Source organism: Syngnathus typhle, linkage group LG9 (genome assembly GCF_033458585.1).
Source record: "Syngnathus typhle isolate RoL2023-S1 ecotype Sweden linkage group LG9, RoL_Styp_1.0, whole genome shotgun sequence".
NCBI lineage: Eukaryota > Metazoa > Chordata > Actinopteri > Syngnathiformes > Syngnathidae > Syngnathus > Syngnathus typhle.
Genome location: NC_083746.1, coordinates 5,523,906 through 5,547,435, shown reverse-complemented (window position 1 = coordinate 5,547,435; position 23,530 = coordinate 5,523,906). Strand labels below are relative to the sequence as shown.

The 23,530-nt window shown below is 42.1% G+C and overlaps 2 protein-coding genes across 3 annotated transcripts; one reads left to right on the top strand and one right to left on the bottom strand.

Moving 5' to 3' along the window:
- Positions 1-241: 241 nt before the first annotated feature.
- ndufa10 (NADH:ubiquinone oxidoreductase subunit A10) lies at positions 242-3,106 on the bottom strand. Its single transcript, XM_061287658.1, has 10 exons — positions 2,947-3,106; positions 2,516-2,684; positions 2,062-2,277; positions 1,901-1,987; positions 1,704-1,825; positions 1,253-1,320; positions 1,081-1,135; positions 919-1,004; positions 514-622; positions 242-435 (listed from the first exon to the last, which is right to left on the bottom strand). Exons 1-10 carry the CDS (start codon positions 3,019-3,021, stop codon positions 367-369), a joined length of 1,056 nt encoding a protein of 351 aa, XP_061143642.1. The 5' UTR covers positions 3,022-3,106; the 3' UTR covers positions 242-366.
- Positions 3,107-3,972: 866 nt separating this feature from the next.
- LOC133159549 (aryl hydrocarbon receptor-like) lies at positions 3,973-22,364 on the top strand. 2 transcript variants are annotated; one of them, XM_061286623.1, is made up of 11 exons: positions 3,973-4,331; positions 10,415-10,605; positions 17,179-17,282; positions 17,371-17,460; positions 17,534-17,642; positions 17,863-17,990; positions 18,067-18,269; positions 18,337-18,446; positions 18,538-18,679; positions 18,773-20,210; positions 20,847-22,364. In XM_061286623.1, the coding sequence occupies exons 1-10, from the start codon at positions 4,273-4,275 to the stop codon at positions 20,199-20,201; spliced, it is 2,565 nt and encodes an 854-aa protein (XP_061142607.1). In that variant the 5' UTR covers positions 3,973-4,272; the 3' UTR covers positions 20,202-20,210; positions 20,847-22,364. The 2 variants fall into 2 exon arrangements, with proteins under 2 accessions (XP_061142607.1, XP_061142609.1); XM_061286625.1 differs by lacking the exons at positions 3,973-4,331; positions 10,415-10,605 and adding an exon at positions 14,228-15,035.
- The last annotated feature ends 1,166 nt before the right edge of the window (positions 22,365-23,530 follow it).

The following is a 23,530-nucleotide window of genomic DNA, read 5'->3' as shown; positions in this document are numbered from 1 at the left end:
GACCTCAACAAACACATCACAAAATGTCAGCAAGATGTACAACCACAATATTATACATTGATTATTCTGAAAATGAGTATTATCATCTTTACGAAGGCAAATATTGGATCTAATTAGATAGTTAAGGGGTCCCTAATGGAATGGCCAGTGTGTGTGTGTGTGTGTGTGTGTGTGTGTGTGTGTGTGTGTGTGTGTGTGCGTGTGTGTGTGTGTGTGTAAGTACCCTCCAACATCCATCACATCATGGGTATGTATGATAAATTTTATTCTTTTTAATACATACATAATAAGATGTACAAGTGGAGACCATGTATCTCTCACACTGCGAGTTGATTGGTCACTGGTGAGGACAGAAGTCGTTCTCCCTTACTTGAGCCAAATGTATTTATCTCCGACGTCTGCGTTATAACCCTGAGCGTATTTCTTGCCAGGAAGCTAAAAGAATAATACATCAGAATTCAGTGAGACTGTTAGTAGTCAAAACAACATAATTAATAATTCCACAATTCATACCGATTTATAGGCGTAGTATTTTTCATCAAAGTCGTGCGCCCCAACAGTGATCTCTGGCAGAAATTTGGGTATGTGGGTCAACGATGCCACTCTCTGTTTGTCTTCAACACTGAAAACGGCAAACATTTTTTTTTTTTTTACTTTTTTTTCTTGTATACAGTGAACCCCTGTCAATTCGTGATAATTCTGTACAACTTAGATACACTGGAAAAGGCAACTCTTTCCCTTCCTGTTACATCATAAAAATCCTGCTCCTTCCAAAGTGTCATCAGGTTGGGGTACCGACCAAGTGTTTGCCATCAGCTTTAAGGCAATGGTAGATTCCACTGATGTACGAATTTTGGCCCCGAGCCTCACGAATGAGAAGGGTTCACTGTATTTGCATTTCAACGACAGAGCTCTCACAGGATTCTCATGTGATGGTAGGTGACGTCATCCTGTTCTAGCCATGGGCCTTTTTCAAACTTCAGATATTCTATGTCTTCGGCCACCTGATGGGATGAAAAGATGTCAGTTAAATGTACCACGGGAAAAAAAAAAAAAAGTTTGCGACTTTGTAACTCTTACCCTCTCCACATCTTGGATTTGGGTCGCGTCATAAGCAAGCAGCTCAGACTTTTCACTGAAAGCCAAAAACGTAATGCTTGTAGTAAGACATTAATCCACAACTTAAGCAAAATCGTGTTTATAAAATGTGATTTACAGCATCTTGGTTTTTTTTTTAACATGCATTACCCACCCGATTTCTGGCAGGAAGGACTTCTTGTAGCTGTCCTCAATGCTCTTCAGATACGGCAACGGCACATTCTGAAAATACGGCTTAGAGGTTATAAATAAAGCGAATCCATTTCACGGCAATATATTGAAAACATCAGAATAATTAATTGTTGTCTTATCTTGACTAATTCATGACTCTTTGTGCATACTGCCACCTATAGTAAATGTATAGTCAATGCAGTCGACTCGAGCAAGTATGTTTTATAACAAACACGCAAAACAGGCGGGGCTTGTTTCCATCAGTGCTTATTCTGTCATTTCTGACTTTGACGTCACTCAGCAATCATCAGAAAATCGGACCCTCGTCAGAGACAGACGGACATGCATGGCAAAATGCATCTGAATGATTCCCATAACTTTTGGGAGAATATTCAATTGACTGATGATTTAGCGCTAAAGTTAGCCAATCTTACCTTGCCACTTAGTTTCAGCTTCTTGTGCACCTCCTCAGCGGGCACATCCACGTAGACGACGAGGTGCGGCGGCAGGAACTCGCAGATGCTGATTCCTTTGATTTCATTGTAGTGGTGCACACCTGCGAGTGGAATGCAGCATTGGCATGCGTACTATACATTTGAAAGTGGCGTGTCTATGACAAAGCCACACTCACACTCTTTCCTGATGTAGCCCTGTTTAAACATGGCGTCCAGGAACACCATATCGCTGAAGGGCGAACGCTCCAGGATCACACCTTGGCCTTTGACATACAGGATCATCATTTCAATGAGTATGAAAGTTCAAAAGCGAGTTTGCGATGGGTGTTCATGGTACCTGTGGTGAGCAGGTGTTGGATGGCTTCAGCGTACTGCAGCAGGCGCATGTTATACATCCATAGCTGCAGTCTGTAGCTGTTGCCGTCTGCAGCTTTCGGGTCTGCGTAGAACTTCTCCAGGCTGCACATCCCATTGAAGTCGATAGAGAGGGGCGCTTTCTCTCCCGACATCTTGTCCAAGTAGAAGGTGTCAGGTTCGGGCATGTAGAGCATCCCTGGGGAAACACAACATGCAAAGCTCTATAGTATGAAATATGTTCACATGTATTCACAGCTCATTCTTGGTGACTGTCTGCAATTGACCATGATGGCATTGCTAAAACAACAAATGTGATGGTGGCCTAAGACCTTTGCACTGTACTGTGTAATTTATATTATTGGCCACATTATCAGATAGGGAAGTTTTTTTTTTGAGGGGGCAGAAGTGTAACTCCATGCACACAGACGACTTACCTAGTCTGTCGGCCAGGTTCTGTGCTAGTGCCCCTTTGCCTGATGCTAAATTGCCATCTACTGAAATAATCTTGCTGAACTGCTTTAAACGCGGCGTGGTCCTTTCGCCCAGTGCGAACGCCCACCAGCCGTACTGCAGCTTCCTTGCCGCTGTCATATGCATAGATGCCTTGGATGACAAAAGCAAATATAGTCTTTAAGAGTGGAAGAAAAGTGTTTATGATTACGTTTACTTCGACAGGACTTCATTAAAACGACACGTTTAACACGCTATGACTCGATCGCCACTTGAATATCACTGGACTATTGGCATAGACGATTAAGGGACAGCGCTAGTGCCTACATGGGGAGCTAGTCTGCTAAATTTAGCATGTCCTTGTAGAAGTGGGGAGTATCAAAAGGACAAGCGTTTGTGCATTTTGTGCCCTTACCTTCTGAACAACATTCGCGGTTTTGACACCGGTTGCCACCGATGGGAAGACCAACCGGATCGCCCTCAGGGCCATGATTAACTGTCCTCCAAAACCCCTCCGACCTGACCTGGGTAAATAAAAAAAACCAAGCTAACTCGTCGCTGAAATTCTACGTCACACGACGGGGCCTTACACAATGTCGTCTCAGTCAAAGTACGTAAGAAAGGTGTCTAATCGGTGCCTGATTAATATTACCCCGTTTAGAGAATTATTTCACAAGCTGTTTTTGAAAACATATTCATGATTAATTAGAATTTTAGAATATAATTAATTATGTACCATAGAAATGTAACACTATTTTGTTATTGATGGGCGCCCCTTCCTTTTTACCAACAGAGGGTAGTGTATATATATTACAGTATATTGAAGAGAGTCCAACCAGAAAGCTTCTGTAGAAATCCACAAAACGAGAAAGGAAAAGGCAACTTTATTTTGGTTTCATAGAGCAGTTTTGAAATAATAAAAAAAAAAAAAGAGTTTTTTTTCTGTACAATTGATAGTTGTGTAAATGGTTGTGGTTGTGTAAACAAACTGTTTTCATCTGACAAAACAGACAACAGCTTCCACATATTAAGTGGCCGGTGTTTGCAGATGTTAATTTTATTTTGTTGACCTCAATCGAATGTTTTTCTGTGTAATTCTTTTGCCAATCGACTTTGTGACAACACAGTTGCGATTAATGCTGGACCTATACTGCACAGAATATGAGCAGAAGCACCATGTGAACACAAATTTCACAAGGAGCCAACTAAGAGTGATTATACTTTGTAAAAGTTTAAAGAACAAACATAATGTTTACTTTCAGACGATGACTACATTTGCCACATCTGAATTATGAAAAAGCACATTTTGAATGTCAAACTGTAAAAGTTGGCACTGCAGGTAAATTTAAAAAATAGAAATAAATAAGCAGGGGCGGTAATTCGAGTCGGGCTGTGCTGTTTCTGCGAAGAGGAGGGCTTTACGGAGGCTCTACCCCCTTCACTTTCCTCCTCCTTCTTCTCTACTTTGGTCACACAGCCATTCCGCTTCAGCACCGTCGACTAAGGTCAACCGGCCACACTGACCGACCGGGGAACCTGTCAACACCGCACCAAAGCATTGCGGGCTCAGGTTCTGTTGTGTTCATTTCCCACCACCGCCGGGATTTGCATGGCGGGTGGATACCGTAGGGAGTGACTATTTTTGCACGCCGAAGAGACCAGCGTGTCCTCGCTCGGGAGGAGAAAAGGTCGCCTCGGAAGACAAACTTTAGGTGAAGTTTGCGTGGCAAGCAGCGCACAAATGTTGGCCACCTCTGGGACTTACGCCAATAAGAAGAGGAAGAAACCCGTCCTCAAACAGTAGGTCCAAACCCGATTGAGAGACATTGTTGCTGGAAAGTTGCGAAACTATGGGCAGACATTTTAAAAGCCTAGCGGTCATATCTGCGCATAACATTTAAGTGAAAGTTGACAAAGTGCAGAATACTACATATTGCAATTGTTTGCATTCATTAACTTGTAATATTTAGTAACAATATTTCGATTGAAAAGTTTCTTTCGAAGAACGTAAGTTGGATCAGTGCGTTCTGTCAACTTGCGCGAGAGAGCAGAAATGATTATCGGTGAGCGATCGTAAAATCCCATGTGACTATTCGGATTCATAAAATGAGGAAATAAATGATATTGGGTGGATTTACTTGAAGCCGCGGTGGATTGTTTTTGCGGATCGTTTTAAGAATGTGCGCCGCTCGACTCTGGCACTGATGCGTTACCCTGGCGCATTAATCACGATCAAGTTAGAGAGAGTCGAGTGCAGCTCTCACGCGATGCATTGGGGAGGGCGGGGCAGTCTCGCGCGCCTGGCTCTGTTATTGTAATCTGATATCTCGCTTTCCTTCCTTCCCTCTCTCCGCGCTTCAACTTTCTTCCAGCATGTCCTGTTTCCTCTTTGGCTTTTTAAAGTACTGCATGAAAGTTTGATATTGTTGAATGCTTTTGCACTTGTGTACTTACTTGCTTTAGTCGTGTCAGTCCTTTGCCATACAGACGCTTTGATATGTTGGACTAATTCAGTAAATTTCACCTAAAAAATATTGCTCAGCTGGATCATTTTTTTTAATTTATTAATCAGTCCTCCATTTCTCTCTTTCCTTTATCATATTTTAGTTTAAATGTACATACCGTTTTTTTCCGTGTATAGTGCGCCCCCATGTATAATACGCACCCTAAAAATGGCATGCTGATGCTGGAAAAAAGTCTGTACCCATGTATAATACGCACCCAATTTTTATGATTTTTTTTTTTTATGAATTTTTTTATTTTTTTTTTTAAGTCCCAATGATCGTCACACACGCAGGAAGGCAATGGGTCCCATCTTTATAGTCTTTGGTATGGTCTTAACTAGGCTGGATGTAATTTTTTTTGTTGGCGTTGATTTCTCCGACTGCCCATAAACGCACCACCGCGCTCCGTGCGCGCACGGGAAAGAGGCGTGCGGACGTGAAAAAGGCGGCTCTGTATGGGAGAGACGAAGAGGAATAAAAACACCCTTGGAAACCAAAACTTCGTGATTTCAAGTTTCATTTCGAGGGACATTTGTCACGTCTCGTCCCCAGTTTTGCTATGTGTCTAGGTTGCCATAGTTTCTGTTCGCGTTGCCCCTCTATTCCTGTGTCACCTCAATCGATGTAACGTGTTTTGTATTTAAGTCCTGTCTGCCCCTCGCTCACCGTCATGATGTCTGTTTGTTCCACGACTTTGTCGGTCAGTCCTGTTGTTGGTTTTGTTTTCTAAAGAAAAAAAAAAAAAAAAAATTTTTGTACCCATGTATAATGCGCACCCCAGATTTTAGGACAATAAATTCGTTAAATTTTGCGCACTACACACGGAAAAACACGGTATTTAGTTGTGTGTGCTCTATTGGGTCCAATGTGTGATACTAAAATGCCTTAATTACACTATCTTACGGCTAATATGCCTTTATGTATTTATGATTTCATATGGTTGGAATCGTGAAAGCTTGTGGCCAAAATGAATACAGTGATCCCTCGCTACTTCGCGTCTCGATTATCGCGGCTTCACTACATCGCGGATTTTTATTTCCAAATTAAAAAAACATTCAAAATAAAACTTCTAAATTGAGGAAACATGTGTCTAACCTTTAGGACAATGTAGTATTGCTCCAAATGTTCGTTTACATTCCTTTAGAAGTCCGTAAAACATCTGTATGTGGAGTCGTGAACAGCTGTATTAGGCCCAGAGAGGCTAATGGATGATGTTGTTTCCAGCGCAAGCGTGACGAATAGGAGAATCATACAGTTGGGAGCCTGTCCAGGTTCTCCTCTGTGGTTTCCGCCTGTATGTGCTAACAAGCATTCCCAGTAACTGAGCGCCTGATTACATAAACAAAGTTTGGGAGTCCCACTTGTGTAAGTTGTTTGTGGTGGCATGCATGCACATGTTTTGTAGTACGACTCCTCTCTACTTGACAGTGTAACCCGCTCACAATTTTTCTGCCTTATTGTACTTTGGACGTTGGTGCTTCATTGGGCTCCTCCTGTACGTGTTGTTAAAGGGGAAGTCAACCACAAAATATTCTTTGTAATGATATGTTCTATGCAGCCCAACTACCGTAATTTTCGGACTATAAATCGCACCGGAGTATAAGTCGCACCAGCCATAAAATGCCCAAAAAAGTGAAGTGATGGATTGATACTGAGCATTCACGTCCAGCCCGATTGATGAGGTGAATTATGAACTTATGTCTTAGCATTTGTGTCTTTATACTAGTATATGCCTTTGACTAATGGCCAAACTACTCTGACAGTGTCAGATTGTCTGATATCAGATACTAAGCACGGTCATGCCTGCTCAATACTTGGATGAGAGACAATACCAGGTTCTGCCGTAAATTTATCTAGCTTCTGGGGGAAAGCAAGCCAGTCCAATTTAGTGCCTCTCCCAAGCCCGGATAAATAGGTCAGAAGGAGGAAAAGCATTTAATAATTGGTGACCCCAAATACAGAAAAACATGGGAGTTCATGTATTTCAGTTAAAGACTAAAGAGAACATGGTGGCTTGCATGATAAACTATGCTTATGGCCATGTCACTTAAAATGCCCACGATCCAATTTTAACTCATTCTGTCAGAAGAATTATAGCATGCTTGTGTCTGTCGTGGTTTATGCTGTTGACATTGCATGTTTGCAGCACTCGCCTGGCAAATTGCATACAGCCAGACAGCTCCCAATGTTTGTATCCCAAAATAAAAAGGGAGCTTGTGTCTGAAGATGTGGACATTGATTTCCCCCTGGATGGCCAGCTTGACTTGGGACGCACAAAGGCACCATTGAGCAGACGCTATAAAACGTCCGCGGTCGCCACCCGGGAGCATTCCTACACAGATAGCCTCATCCAGATTGTCTTTTATGAGCCTTATGCATTTTCTCTTGACTGGCTTTTTAGGATGTTATTGAAAAAAAACCTATGGCCATGCTGTAATTCCCAGTCGCACCAGTCAGAATCCATTAGCATATGCACACTGGTGTACTTCATCCAAAAATTCCATTATTTAGGACACAATTTCATGTCTCGACCCGAAGAGGGGAAGTAGTTCAATGATTTCCTTGTAAAAATAAATTTTCTGGACAGCAGTATTTCGCTAGTACCGTATTTTCCGCACTGTAAGGCGCACCGTATTAAAGGCACACCTTCAATAATCGGCCCATTTTAAAACTTTGTCCATATATATAAGATATATACATTTGGCCCGCGGGCCGGACTTTGGACACGCCTGCTGTAGTGGCTCAATATTGGTCCATGTATAAGGCGCACCTGATTATAAGGTCCACTGTTGGCTTTTGAGAAAATTTGAGGTTTTTAGGTCTGCCTTATAGTGCGGAAAATACGGTATCTTGTATCTGTAGGGAGCACCAACTTGGATATTAGTCAGATAGTGATCTGAATGGTCTGAAGCACGAACTAAATACACCAAAAAAAAAAACCAGCAACACAAAGATGTTTGAAGTAATCCTTGTGGTAGGTGAAAACATGTTCGCATTGCAAAATCCCATGTAGTTCAACTGGTTTGATGTTCATAACGGGTAAAATAACACATTTAAATTGTGTTGCCATATTAAAATATTTTTCAGGACGGTGAAGAATAAATATTGGAAGGTGGGAGGTAGTGATGATCCGATACAAATAAATGTAAAAAGAGGTTACATTTTCCTCTAAGATTTGAAACATATGGTTCTTTTAAAATGGCGAACTGTATATTTGTTTTGTTGAGTCATACACATTCATTACTTACTAAAATGCAACCTTTATCACTCTCCACGTACACACACACACACATGCGCAAGACACACCGCTCAAACACAACGGTGTGGCGATTAGCCAAGTAAAACAACTCCCAGTCAGGGTTAACAGTGGCCTTTTGTTCTCGAGTCTTTGTTTCACTATGAGCATGCTGATACACACCTGACACCTGGCTCTCCAATTTTTTGAGATAATGTTTCACTATTAAGCGTAATTTAAAAAAAAAAAGTGAATAATTTATAGTCTCAAATGTTTGATGTCCCCCCCACCTCTGATGTTTCCATGACTTGAATACAGAGCTCTATTTTCATTTTTTTTTTTTAAATCGCCTATAAATCTCTCTGTAAACCACAGCAGGCTTTTATAAACCGTCCCTCTTCCAACTCGGTGTTGGTCAGCAGCCAAAAAAAGCAAAAAAACCTGCATCGCTGAGTCATTCTACTAAGGCTGGTCGGCGCTGCGTTTGTGTGTCAAAGTAAACAACCGGCTTTTAGTGCAAAACAATAGTGTGCTAATGTGGTGCATTGTGCATTTGCCATAGTGACAACAACTTAATTTATATTATATATAAATAATATATATATATATATATATATATATATATATATATATATATATATATATATATATATATATATATATATATATATATATATATATATATATATATATATATATAATTTTATTTTATTTTTATTATGTATATGTATAATTATGTATATGTATACGTGTGTATATTACCTAACACATAGTAATAACATAATATTCACGTCACTCACTACTAGAATATAGCAGTCGTTTTCCTCCTTGCTCCAAAAGTGTGCTGCTGTGCTGCACGTGGCTGCGTGTGAGTTTCGCCATGTTTGTTTACCTCTGCTCGTACATTTCTGGAGTTACGTGCCAGTTACATGGGCATATACATGTGTGTCTATGTACAAAGTGTCATTTTCACCATGGAGACCGAAATTAACGTGAAAACATTAGTAATTGCGTCGAAGTCAGGACTTCTGTTGCAACTAAGCGAAATGGCCGTGCTTGAAAAAACTTCCTGGACTCAAAAGACTATGATTCCTTGCGGAGCATGCGCAGAACACAGACCACAAACCAATGCCCCGTTCAAAGGAGGTAACCTGATCGCATGACCAAAACATTGGGTTAGAAAAGAGGTAACACAGGGGTAAGAGCATGTTGAGCTTTTACACGGCTTTTCAAAATCCAAATATACGTAGGAGACTTTTTTTTCTTCCATTGTTGTTGGCCCGTCTCATTGAGGCTAATAAGTCCAATGCATTTTGCTTTTCACACTTCCTCACACCAAGTATTTTGAAATGAAACCAACGTTATTTAAGCCAAGACGGTAGTTTGCAGTAGCAGAGTGTTTAAAATCCCTTTACGTCTTAATTAGTCATCTTAACAAGAAACAATTGCGTTTACGACGCGGTAAACTTTCAACCTTGTTGTGAACAACTTGCTGTTTTCATAGCTTTTTAATAATAGTAATAATGGCAGTAGTGGCTATCCAAGACGTTTCTGTGATTCTTCAACCGGCGCATGCGTGTCCGATTTCAGAGTCATGTGCGAGCATTAGGCACTTGGACGCCTCTTCGTAAACGACAGCCGAGCAGTCGAGTGAGTGCTGCTTTAAATAGGTCAATTGTGACTGCTGTTTTAGTAACTGGCGGAATGAGGAATGGCCTTGGCAAGGAAGGAAGGAGAGAGCTGCTGTACCATAAAACAGGCCGCAATTCGCAATGTTCATTAGAAATTGTTTCCTTGGGTAATCATTCTGAAATATCAAACTAACTTGACTACAGTTCCTATTTTCTATTCTTTCCTTTTGTACAGATTCAGACCACATGAGCAACCACCACCCTTTTCATTCTGGCTATCTTGTCAAGGACATTTAGATGCAAAAACGTGCCACCAGATATTTTTTAATTTTAGTTATAGTTTTGAGTGACAAAATATTTGTTTTGAAGTCCAGACAGACTTCAGCGGCAAGTCATGCAGTGGTGATAATTAGGTCTCCTTTCACGATCAAGAGCATCTTTCCTTTTATGCATTTAAGAATTGTGCCTCATTTGGGAAGTTGTCATTTTTTTTCCCCCTTTCTTGATCCCCAGAAAAAAAATTAACGATGGGAGAGAAGTCATCAAATCCAACCCGTCCAAGCGCCATCGGGATCGGCTGAACGGGGAGCTGGACCGGCTGACGGACCTGCTTCCCTTTTCTGAAGACATTCGCTCATGTCTGGACAAATTGTCTGTCCTTCGCCTCAGTGTGGGTTACCTGCGAGTCAAGAGTTATTTCAAAGGTGAGTTCTTGTTCTTAAACCCTTTGCAAAGAGAACACAAATGATTGTATTGGTTATATATTATTTGAAATACCCAAGGGACTGTTAAGTAATAGTTTTGGTGTGTGAAGACCAACATGGCCTTAGCTAAGACCTACATCCATACAGAAACACAGTCGATTGATTGTTGAGAATGAAAGATGACTACAGCCAAGGCGTTTTACTCGTCACAGGTGTCGTGACATTCCGGTGCCACCAGTTCCCACAGCCTGCTTTGTTGTTAGAGTTGCATCATCAGTCTTTCTCATTGCTGTCTTTCCAAGGTCCGACATTAAGTCGGGTTTTTTTTTTCTTTCTTTCTTTCAACACCAACCCCGCCCTGAAAGTGGCCAAAATTCATAACTATGCATGTGGGCTGGCTGAAATGCACATACAAAATGGGATCAAGGCAGCTGCTTGAAAAAATATCCTCCAGGTTATGGATCATTTGATTTAAAACATTTCATGGAACTCCAAATGACATACCAGTGGATGACGTCATGTCTGAAAATGCTGGTGCTCTCATTCTGTATATGTGTCTTTGTATTTTCAATTAATAATGTGCTCCTTGACCTCATGCATGTCATTGCATTATTTTACGTTGAACCATTTTTCTTTTGGTTCATTTGGTTCAATATATCCGAAGCTTACTTAGAACTCTACCTTTTTGTCACGACACTAAACCAAAAACTAATGACGATGACTTGTAATTAAGAAAAAAAAAAACTCTAAAGTTGGCTATGAGTTAATTGTATACTGTATTGTATATGCAAGAACCACAGCGCATACAAGCAGTCTGATAAATATTTACTCTCGCCAAAGAGAATATGTTCTCTTGGCAGGATTATACGAATGACCTTTTCGAGGCACTCGAGGTCGAGGAAAAACACATTAACGAAGCTGATGGATCTGACTCGCACTATGGTTGTTTGTTCCCTTTTGCTAACATCCCCATTCTTGGAAAATGCACGTCTCCATTTACTTAGATTGCTCCCTTTGCCCCTAAGTTTCGGGACAAATAGCAGCAGTCACGTTGGAGCGTAAATAAATCACATCCTTAATCAAGTTTTACGGTGAATGCAAGCACAGTTTTCATGCTTTGTGACACTGTGGGAAAGGAATACAATTTGAGAGGGGGGGGGGGGGGGGGGAAAGTAAATGCAATGGCTCAAAGAATCTTTCATTATGTTCTATTTCTACTGCTTACGTGACGGTGTCATTTGAGCAAAATAATTCTTTCTCTGCTCTTCACTGTGCTCAAAAAGACTTGTCTTTACCTCGAACGTTGCAGCATGGAGGACACGCTGCGTCCAAATCACATGCCTCATCACGCCAGTCATTTGCAAGCCAACACCTGCCGATCTTCACCCGCCCTCCGTCATCACAAATGTATTGCTTATTGCGGTCGTGCAAAGAAATAAAAGATACAATGAGCGCAACCAGAGGTTTATTCTAATTAGATATGTGCATCCAATGGCATTGACTTAATATGGTGGCTGTAGTTTAATGTCTTCTGTGGTTTTGTCTAAAAATAGAAGATTAAACTAGTGAACCACATTTAATTCCTTGCAAAATAATCAATATCAGATGCAAGACTGTTGCATTCCGTCGCTCCCTTTCTTTTTTTTTTTTTTTCTTTTTCAAAGATGTGGACATGGACTATTTTTTGTAATTCACTTTCCATATTCAAAAGAAGAGGGTATGCCTTAAATTGCATTTTAAGGTATTTTTCCTTCATGGCTTATGTTGACTATTAGAAGTTATCCTGTCTTACATTACTCATATTATTGTTCATAAAATCTATATGATCATATTTGACATTTTGAGATTGATTTAAAACAAAAAACAAAAAAAAACAGCCGGATGGCTTAGCCTGTCCAATTAAACGAATAAATCATACCGCCATAATTTTTGGAAATTGTGTGAATTCTATGCACATCCAATATCAAGGGCGATTCCTAGGAACTATTTCAGTTGTGCACTTTATGACACTTTTGTTTTCAACACAATCACAGAGGTAACTCTTCCACTGGACTGAAATGATTTAAACACAGCCATACTTGTAATTATATCAACTTTCTTTGCATATAGCGATTATACACGAGTCAAGACACAATGTCTCGCCACATGCTTTTGTTGTGTGTCTGCGTGAGATCGCTTGGGCTGCCTTGGCGAGGTACTCCTGGTCACAACACCAGTCGTGGATGGGCGCTCAAGTGGGAACATGTCGGAACTTCAGACAAAGATCTTGCAAAATCGCCGAGTGGAAGAAAAAAAACAAATGCGGCCGGCGCTACGCGGGAAATTTAAAGAGCCGATAGTGTGCGACAAGCTATTTATGGCTTTGGACTTTGTAGCGTGACTTTATGAGGCCTAGCTGGAGCTTTTCCAAAGCCTTGTGGCTCGCTGCTGCTGACATATTTGTGTTAAAAGAAAGAAGAGAGTGGGGGAAAAAAAATGTCTCATTGAAAACGTCCAAGGCCTGTTAACAATCAGGGGCGATGTGGTAACACAGCCTCGTCCGCTAGTGTTTGGGATATCTAAAGCATGTACGCACATCCCCAAACACATGACACGAATGGAACAGAAATAAAGAGTGGCTTGTTGTGTCCTGGCGGCTCCCCGGAGGTAGTGCGTACAAGGGGAAGCCCGCTCTGGTGGAGACTCAGCTCGTGGACAAGACTTAACTTCTTGATTCATGACTCCATGTTTAAGGATGGCGTGAGAATGCAAGTAACCACTTTTAATCATGTTTTCATTGTTACCATACACCCGTTCCGCAGAGGTTTGGGCCTCCCAAGTACTACATGGCGTATGTGTATGGGAATCCAGCTCACCCCACAATGCCTTTGGCCTCAGTTTGAGGGTTCAAGAAGTTATCAAAGACAACAATCTTTCATTTCTATCAATTCTCAAGTCTTATTCAGATTATTGTTGTGCCAAAGCAGAAAACACAATAATGTAACTCCCTAGAATCAAATGTGATCCTTTCCGAGGTACTTGTTAATTTCCAATTGGTTTGGAGTTTTCAGCACTCATTAAAGTATGAATACAGTATTAAAGTGCTGCAATATCTATAAATCCTATGGGCAAAGTTTTGAAGTTCCTATAAGGGAAAATCAATTTCTTCTAAATTTAATTCACCGCAGAGTATTGTTAACAACCCTGACAAACTTGAATGTTTTAAAAACAACCAACAATTCTATCAAATGAGGCTTCAAAATAGCAACAACAACAAAATCAAGATTTATTTGGCTTATTTGCTTTGTATGGTAATATAAAGTGGGTCTTACTGTTTGAAAGATTGACCATGAAAGGTGTTGTTTAAAGATTGATATTTATTAGTCCATCTTATTTTAAATATTGTTAAAAATTGTTTTAACATGAAACTATGTACTTATATCTGTAGTGTTGTTGAAGACAATTCGCATTTGCAAGTGGCAATATTGTTAACATGTTTAAAATTACATTGCCCACATTGTAAGGCATCTGATTTAGATATTGCCAACGACAGCAAGTTTCCCTTTTTTTTTTTCTCCCAATATATATATATTTTTTTAAAGTAGGAAATTGATAAGAATCATCACATTGATGCAAGTTGGTTTTTCCTCTGGGAGATACAAAGAGCCGGTCAGTTTGTTTATCCAAAGGCCAGATGTTTGTTGCCATACACCAGTCACCACCTCCACCTTCATGTGACCTGAGTAGCATGTAATCATGTAGATGTGCCTTCTCGAGGTTAACCCGACCCTAGAGCACGTTCTTCCCTTAAATCAAAACATTTTAGTGAGTTTTTATTTTTTCAGATAAGTAAAGCACACTTGCAAAAGTGCCAACAGGATCGCAGGAATCAGGAAACTTCACTCTCCATAAAGAAAAGGTCTAGTTCAACTTCCCCTCCCTTTCCCCGAAACATTGCCATGACACTGTTGTTGAATCACCTAAATAGGTTTGTTTCCTGTGTGGAAATCCTGAAAGTAATCTGTGTGATTTGTCACACAACTGAAGGAGAGGAGGGTTGAACCTCTGGAGTAAGCAAACCCAGAAACTGTGCTGGCTGCCATTTGCAGCCTTTTCCCTTGCACATATGCGTGTGAACAGCAATCTCTGTACAGGATCAACTGGAACTAAATGTTTTCAAATCAAGATAATATCCCCCTTTGCATTGCCGGCATGCTTTATACTCGCTCGCAGTCTGGCAGATCTCCAAGCCGTGACTGCATTTCCTGGCCCCGCCTCTCCCCACTTCTTCCCCTCCTGACTCTCCCTTTTGCCCCAGTGACAGACAACAAGTTAGCACTCTCGAGAAGACTGCACAAGTTTCACTCAAATTCCCAGCAATGGATTTAACGAAAGAACGATGGTTGGCGTCGGACATTTCGAACCCAGCTCGTTTCCAGTGCGACGGCAATGTTAGTGTGCAGTCAAACGCGTTTGTTTCTCCAATCCCATAATGGCTCATCTGCAAAGAGGAAGCTCCAGAAAAGAGGGCCTCTCGTGGTGTCACGTTACACTTGGTTTAAAAAAAGACTAGAAGGAGCTTTCTGGATGCATTTTGAGATTATAGTTAAATATGATGTAGGCTTTTTTTTTTTTCGTTGTTGGTCAAAGGCTTTCCTCTTATGGAGAAATGCATTGTTTTGAAATACCCCTTATTTTTGTTTTTCACAGAACTCTATGAAGCAAGATATTGCCTGAGGTCAGGTCACTAAATCGAGTTAGACCCGCAAGGCCAATTTTAAATCTTGGGACTTGTTGCGCTTTCACGATTTGACAAGCTTGCCTGTTTACGCTTAACGGTTATATTTTCAATATGTCATGCTGCGACATCAGTATGTGGATGAAGAATTCACTGTAAAGAGCTTTGAGGAACACCACTTTATTATTTAAATACAAATTCCTCCTGAGTAAAAATCACAGGTAGGACTGGAAAAACTATGAAAAACAGGTTTTGGCCCCAAAAATGTGTTACTCAAAACGTGACTTGACTCTGACAGGGTGCAAAAAAAAAAAAATGTAATCGATCTGTATGTTGGACTCCACATGTTACTCGACTTGGTTGAAATCAAATTTGTCATCTACTCAGACTTATTTTTACTACAGTAACTTGGAACGTGCTTGACATTCATAAGCTTAACTTGATTTGCACATAATATGAGCCTTACTCTGTGGCAAGAGTGTGTGTTTTCCCAAAGCTGCATAGCATTCTGTAATTGGAAACAATGGAAAACAAATTTCATTGTTATACTAATCTCGTTTGTTGTTGCCCGATAACAAAGTCAGGCAGGACTGCAACTCTGACTTGTGCTTCCTAAGAGCAAAAAAGCAGGAAATGATCAATTAAAACATGTTCTTGTCTGCGAGAGACGCTGGCAAGGATCCACGAGGCATCAAGCCCATCTTGCGAGGAATTCCTGTTGGACGTTTGCACGGAGCGGCACCAGAAATTGTCAGGCGGGTTAATAATGGAAAGAGATGGAAGAGAAGGTTCACCGCTGGGGAAGAGAACGCCAATGAAAACAAACACGAGGCCCCTGAGAGGCCCACTTACTCACGCGAGGTCTGAATGGAGGGAGGGGAAAAACAGTTGACGGACTCTTGGTGGTTTTTCCAGATATGGAATAGGAGCGGCCTGGCTGCATTCATTTTTTTGGGCGGTTTTGTTCAATCTGAACCATGAAAGTGATATACTTGTTATTTCTGATGACATACTAGAGCTAGTGGTTACATTTAAGGGTTGTATTTCAAGTTTGTTTGTGTGTGTGGGAGGTAGGGGTGGCGTGACTGGACTGGATGGTCCATTTGGAAAAGACCATTTCCTGGGATGTTCCCATAGTGGCCATCAGGGAAGTTCTCCTGTAAGCGATTGCTTACGAAAGCTTCACACAGATGCAGGAAGAGATTTTTTTTTTTTTTATTGTTGTGCATGTGAGAAATTTCAACTAAACACCAGTGAGCGGTCTCAATACCCTCGTGTTGGCGCTAGACAAACAAGTCAATGAAACTAAAACGTTTTAATGACATGACCTCCTTTTCGTAATAGATTACGCTACACCCAAGCCTACTCCATCTGCAGTTGAGGGAAAAGAACCCGTCAAACAAAATATCGTGCTTGGAGTAGGTCATAAAATGATCTTCATGTTTTCCAAAAGCTACAATAGTCCTTTGAATTGCAGTCTGATGAACACTGATAAGCAGCTCCGCCCATAACAGTGATGTGCTTACACAATAGTGGCACGAGATGCCAAAGTAAATACGCAGCTGTGGACCTGGCTAGTCTTTGGACTCGACCACGTACATGCAAACCAGGTTTAGAGTTTTGTTTTGTGGGATGGAAAATATGCAAGTGGTCAAATATTACCTCTTGTTCTTTCCCTCCTTTTGGAAGGCAAGTTTTTGCCTCAACCAAGCCAAGGCACATTTTTTTGCTCTCCTGCCACCGAGTGGATAAACACAGCAGCTGTACAAGCAAACCTCTTCAAACTGAGCAAGTGCCATGCATGCTAAGGCCACTAAGTATCCCACTTGTGATGTTTCCCTTCATCACTCTTGCAGCGACAATAAAGAACAGCAGCAGCTGTGGATTAACTGGAGCCAACGTGTCCAATGGCAACAACTTGGCGACCAAAGGCTTCTCTGAGGGGGACCTGCTGCTTCAGGTAATAGCCAAGTCTAATTATGCTGGGAAACCAGAATTTCTTCCATGTTGACAACTAGAAAAAGTGACACTAAGGTGCGACGTTGCAGGCACTGAATGGCTTCGTAGTGGTGGTCACGTCTGAGGGGTCCGTGTTCTACGTGTCGCCCACCATTAAAGAGTACCTTGGCTTTCAGCAGGTGAATATTTGTTTAGAATTTTTTTTAGCCCACTACTGTCGGCTGAAATGTTTTTTTTTCCCCCCCCGCGCAGTCGGACGTGGTCCACCAGAGTGTCTTTGAGCTCATCCACACGGACGATCGTTCTACGTTCAAGCAGAACCTCAACTTTGCTCTGAATTCACCTGCTATAGATGGACAAGGTATGTGGCCTTGGATCTTTTAACATCAAGTAATTGACAAAACCATACAAAGCAAAAATCAGGGAAAATTGCGGCCCAGTCATTCTATAAAGTTTTATATTTTTCTGTGTGTATGGAATAAACAGCTTCAATTAAAAAAAAATTTTCTTTAGCTTTGCTCGGCTATTCTTGAACACTATTATGAAGTACTCATGCTGGTGCGTTCTTCTCGCCTTGTCAGACTTGGAAGAATGCATGAACACAGAGTTCTACAATCCCGATCACCTTCCTCCGGAGAACTCGTCCTTCCTGGAGAGAAGTTTTGTGTGTCGCTTCCGTTGCCTCCTGGACAACTCATCTGGCTTTTTAGTGAGGGTCGCCATCACCAATGTACAAATGTCCTCACGAGTCGCCTGCTTTAATTGTGCTGTCATCTTTGCGCCAGGCTCTCAAGTTCCAGGGACGTCTCAAGTACCTTCATGGCCAAAACGTCTACAGGGAGAACGGGTCGCACGGCCACCCTCAGCTTGCGCTCTTTGCCATCGCCATGCCCGTCCAGTCTTCGTCCATTGTGGAGATCCGCTCCAAAATGTTGCTCTTTCAGACCAAGCACAAGCTGGACTTCACTCCGATGGGCGTTGACAGCAGGTGACAGACAACACTTCCATCCCTCATTTCTTCCGGGAAATTGTGTGACCTGGTTTCTTTCCTGCAGGGGGAAGATTATTTTGGGCTACTCGGAGACAGAGCTTTGCATGAAAGGCTCCGGCTACCAGTTTATCCACGCCGCCGACATGATGTACTGTGCCGACAACCACCTTCGAAGTATGTCAGTTGATCATTTGGGAGGTGAATTGAAAGCCTCGCCAAATGCTGCTCCTGCTAATTACAGAACACCACGTGTATGTTTTTACAGTGATAAAAACTGGAGAAAGCGGCTTGACGACTTTCCGTCTCCTGAGTAAGTCGGGAAGCTGGGTTTGGGTCAAAGCCAACGCCAAGCTGATCTACAAAGGAGGGAGACCTGACTTCATCATCGCCTATCAGCGAGCTGTAGTGTGAGTGTAAAATATATCAATCACAAAGTTTGTCTGCTTTTAATCATCTCTGTCTTTACTCAACTAACCCGACCTCCGCTTTGCGTGTTGCAGCAACGCTGAGGGTGAGGACTACCTCCTCAAGAGGAGGATGCAGCTGCCCTTCAGCTTCACCACGGGCGAGGCTGTGCTTTACAACACCGGCCCGACCATGGACCTCACGCAGATACAGTTCAACAAAATGTTCAACAATAATGATGACATGGGCGCCAGCAAGAAGTCGCAGTTGCCCCGCTCACTACTGGACTGCTTCCTCAATCAGGACGAGTCTGCCTACAAGCCCACGCCAGAGGTGGCTTTTCCTCTGGATCAAATCTTCATGGACAGTCGAGCGCTGGTGAGCGTGCCTAGTAACGCTTGGAAGGAAACTGGAGCGGGGCCCTCTTTCAGCAGCCCCGCCGTGGTGAAGGAGGAGACTAAGCAGTCGGTGATGGCTGTGATTGACAACCTGCAGGAGATGGCGCAGAAGGGCGACTTCTGCGGCGCCCTGGAGAACCTGGAGGTGGACGATTCCGAGCTAATGCAATGGGAGGAGTCGCTCAAGCGCTTGGGTCAGGAGGGTGACCAGCAGGACAACGTGCGGTCCGAGTTGGACAATGTCCTCATCAACGAGATTTTCGACCAAATCGATTCCGTTTTGTTCAAAGAGAATGGTGACCCGTGCCCCGCCGCGTGCCTGAAGCAGGACGCATTCGTGCAACCACAGCAGCAGTTCCCCACGACGTCCCAGAGCGGGGCTTTCCCTCAGCCCAACAACTTCCACTCAGCGGGATCTGCTTCGGCTTTCGTCGTCGGCCAGAAGCTTTCCCACTGCGGACCCCTACCGGGAGCTGCAAATAAGCACCGGGCTGATCTTCAGCAGCTGCAACTTCCAGACATTTTCAGCCCAGAAATAGAACTCCCAGAACTTGTTGTGCCTGATTCTTCTTCTGGTGGTGCTCCGGTTCGCGGTCCAGACTTTGGACAGCAGCAGCAGCGGCGGCAACAGCAGCCCATTCAACATCATCAGAATAACATCTACTCTGTGACGCCGTCCTCGATTCCTTGCAATGACTTTAACAACCACAATACCGCCATGCCTGATCCAACAACTTGCCCTCCTCCATGGTCCCAGGACCAGTATAAACTGCCCAATGCACCCGTTACGCACAAAGCCCCGGTTTCGGAAAACCAAACATTCCCATGTGACGGCCCCTGGCCAAGGGCCGTCAACGGGCTGGAACACGCTCAGCAGGGATCGCTGCTGTGCGCCCAGGTGGCCAATCACAGCAGCTGCATGTACGCAGAGTCGTCCTGCCAGAGGGAAACGTGCCTGAACCAGAGTCCCCTGAAGGGCGACTGCTTCATCCAGTGGGGTAGCAGTCAGCCTGTGGTGGGCACCTCGTCCATCAGCCAGGAAAACCCCAACATCAATCTCATGATCCCGCTGTCCAACAAGTCAACGCCGGAGCTAGGCTTTAACCTTCAGTGCTACCAAGAATGATATGTGCAGGTACAAACACATGTTCAGGCTCGTCTTGTTCGTTGAGTTGACCGATTTGCTAGAATTTCCAGAAAAACTGAGTCCATTTTTCCGTGAGCAGATCCACCCCAAAATGTTTAAGCCTTTATAAACACTTTCCCGTTAGCCCAGCCCCAAAACAAGATACTTTGCGATGACGCTACATCAATTCGTATTTTGCATCGTGGCTGACATTGTGAAATTTTACAACACGCTGCAAGTGTGAATAATGCAACGCAAGCTTGATTACAGTTCATCTATCTACCAATCTGGCTGTTGTGATGGAAACTCATTGGAGGCCCTGTGGTGCGGTGCTGGGCATAGTGTAGTGGTGTCGGGCTTTTTGCAACTGACAGCAGCATAAGTCTTATTTCATCATCCAATAAGACTACTAGCTATAAAGACTGCTAGCTAAAAAGCAAATCGCTTAAAAAAAGTCAATTAGTTGTATTTCATGACCGACTACAAATTAGTTTTTTAGTCAGACTGTTCATCACAGATGAATGTCTTCAAAAGTAGAATACTCAAATTTTATGAGCCGCCACGCTAAGCTCAAATGCGGAGTATACGGCTTGCATATATTTTCCTTTGCATAGTCTTACGTTTCATTTTTGTTTTTCCACTTAGACGGAGAAGGCTTCTTCGCTCGTCAATCATGCGCCTGCAAGTGTTGCTGGCAGCAGACCAGACCCCCCCCCCCATCCCCGCATATGCAGTATCAGCGCTTATAAGCCAACCCTCGCACATACTTTCACATATATGCTCTCTTGTGTCTGCCATATTTACTCGCATTAAATTTCCAGATAATACGAATGAAGTATGAAGACGTGAATGGAAACAGCCAAAGATTCATTTTGTTTCATAACAAAGGCTATACATATAAAGTGTGTACGTGTGTGTGTATAAACATGCACACACACACACACACACACACTGGCCCACCCTAGCCAAAGTCTAAAATTTACATACATTTGAGAAATGAATCAAGCATATAGTTTTAAATTATCTAAAATAGACCATGAAATATTTAATGGTTAAAAAATGGTTAAAAACTTTTGAGTCCATCCAGTAATTTTCTGTCATCATCTTTTTTTTTTCAGTTTATGCCCTGGATTGGTTGCCAGCCATTCACCGGGCACGTGACACCAAATTACCCATACATACTCATACATACATACACAACATACAAAGATACAGTACATATGACTTTTTTTTTCTTCCTATGTATGGGAAGACTTTCAGCCAGCTGTGTATGGTGCACATCTGTAGCAATGTGACGCCGCAGCCAAATGGATAAAATAATCACGAGGTAGCACTATTTTAATGCACTTGAAACAATGATAGAGCTCAAGATGGACTTTGGATTTTTTTCCATGGGCCTGAGCTACTTCTTCTGAAAGGATTGGTAAAGGATGTCCCCTTCAGGCGAGATAAAGTACTTGTAACTGCTTTCACACTGCCTGGCATTTCCTGGCTTTCTCCCATGCTGCTTTGTAGAGCATCTGTGTAGAACAGCAGGTGGACATCGATATCCACTGTGTGTACTAGTGCATGGACTTTTGTTGCAAGGCTTGCAAGCTAGCATCATTTTTACTTGGCATGCTGTACTGCCTTCCCTTGCTTTTACCTTTACGCTATTGAAGAAAAAAAAAGTGTCCAATCGGTGGCCTTGATAAGAACTTGTGTTTTTGCATCCTTCGTTAAGGGAACATTTTCTTCAGTGGCTTTTCCGTTTGCAAGAAGTGCACTTAATAAAATGCCAGGAATCCCAACCAGCATACGCATCTCACTGTGAACACCCTCCTCAGACATTGTGGCAGCTTTGACCAGTATTGATCTGTATTCATCAATCTATCTTCTGTCTATCTATCTTGCCTACAGTATCTATCTCAATGGCTAAGTGAAAGATGGAGGAAAAACAGGTTGATGTGATCACTCAGTTTGAACTAAAACCAAGCCTTAGGGACGTACTGTTTCGAGACTGGAGCCACTAAAGACACCTCAGCCAAATTCATGTATCAGTAACTTGCTTCACTTGCATGTAACCCAGTTATTTTAGTCATTATTATTATGTGTCAGTTATCTTTTTTTGTCTACTGTATAATATTTTTTAATAAATATGAATATATGCATATAATTTTAAAACGGAGCAGTGTGACTTTTTATTTATATATAATATGGTATTTTTATGTATCGTTTACTAATTTTGTTCACGGGATTTAAATATTCTCTAAATTAATTAAAACGTACCTGTTGTCAATACAGACTGCATTGTCTGTATCTATCCGCTAGAGAGCGCTATAGTCAAATGTTTGTGCTCGAGTCAACCTTTGTTTATATCCAACAAGTCATTTCTCTCGCCCCTGTCATTGGAATTTGAGGGTGATGCGGCCCACAAAAAAAATGAGTTTGACACCCCTGCACTACTATATTTTGGTGCTACTAAAATAGGATACAGGAGGTTACTAGATTATGCTTACTAGTGGTTGTACCATCTAGTAGTGTTTCTTCCAGTGCAAGCACAGCAGTTTACAGTATCTTTCAGGTTTAATTGTGCAATAACATTGTCCAAAAGAGTCGCTAATAGTAAAAAAACAAAACAAAAATAAGACACAGTTGTTCTATTGGTGGGCCATTCTACAAGTGTGCTCTTGAAACTCTTGAGTCTATTGTCTTACTAGTGAGGACAATAAAGATACTCGAACATTGACCCCAAACTGGATTTAAAAAAAAAAATATTGGTTAAAATGCTCAAGCGACTTTCCATAGATGTGGGAACCTACTGTTCATTTTTATATTATATTTTATATTATGGGACCCAAGCTTTGGTGGTCACTGAAGAAAAGGTTTAAGGCATGTGAGGAGTTCAATATAGACATGGAGAGTTACTTCCGGGCAGCTTTGAGAAATTCAGGTTCACCATCCAGCATCTGAAGAGGTGGAAGCAGTGTGCAGCATAGTGGCTATGGCCACTGCTGACATCCACTTGGGATGTTGTAAATCTGATTTTCCACACGTATTTCGTCCTTGCTCTCACTGAATTCAACATTGAAGGTTTCATGAGAGGAAAAAAATCCTGGATCGCACATGTTTGTTTACCAATTTGGTGTCCTCTCAACTTTTATCACCATCATCTGCGTGTGTGTGTGCGTGCGCGTGTGTGTGTGAACGAGAGCAAATCTGTTGACAGTGAACCTTTCACACTAACAACACAACCCTTTGGCTCACTGGCCTAGTTTAGTGTGCACATGTTTGTGTTTCTTTCCATGTGTGTGTGTGTGTGTGTGTGCACCCTAAAGGGGTGTGCAAAG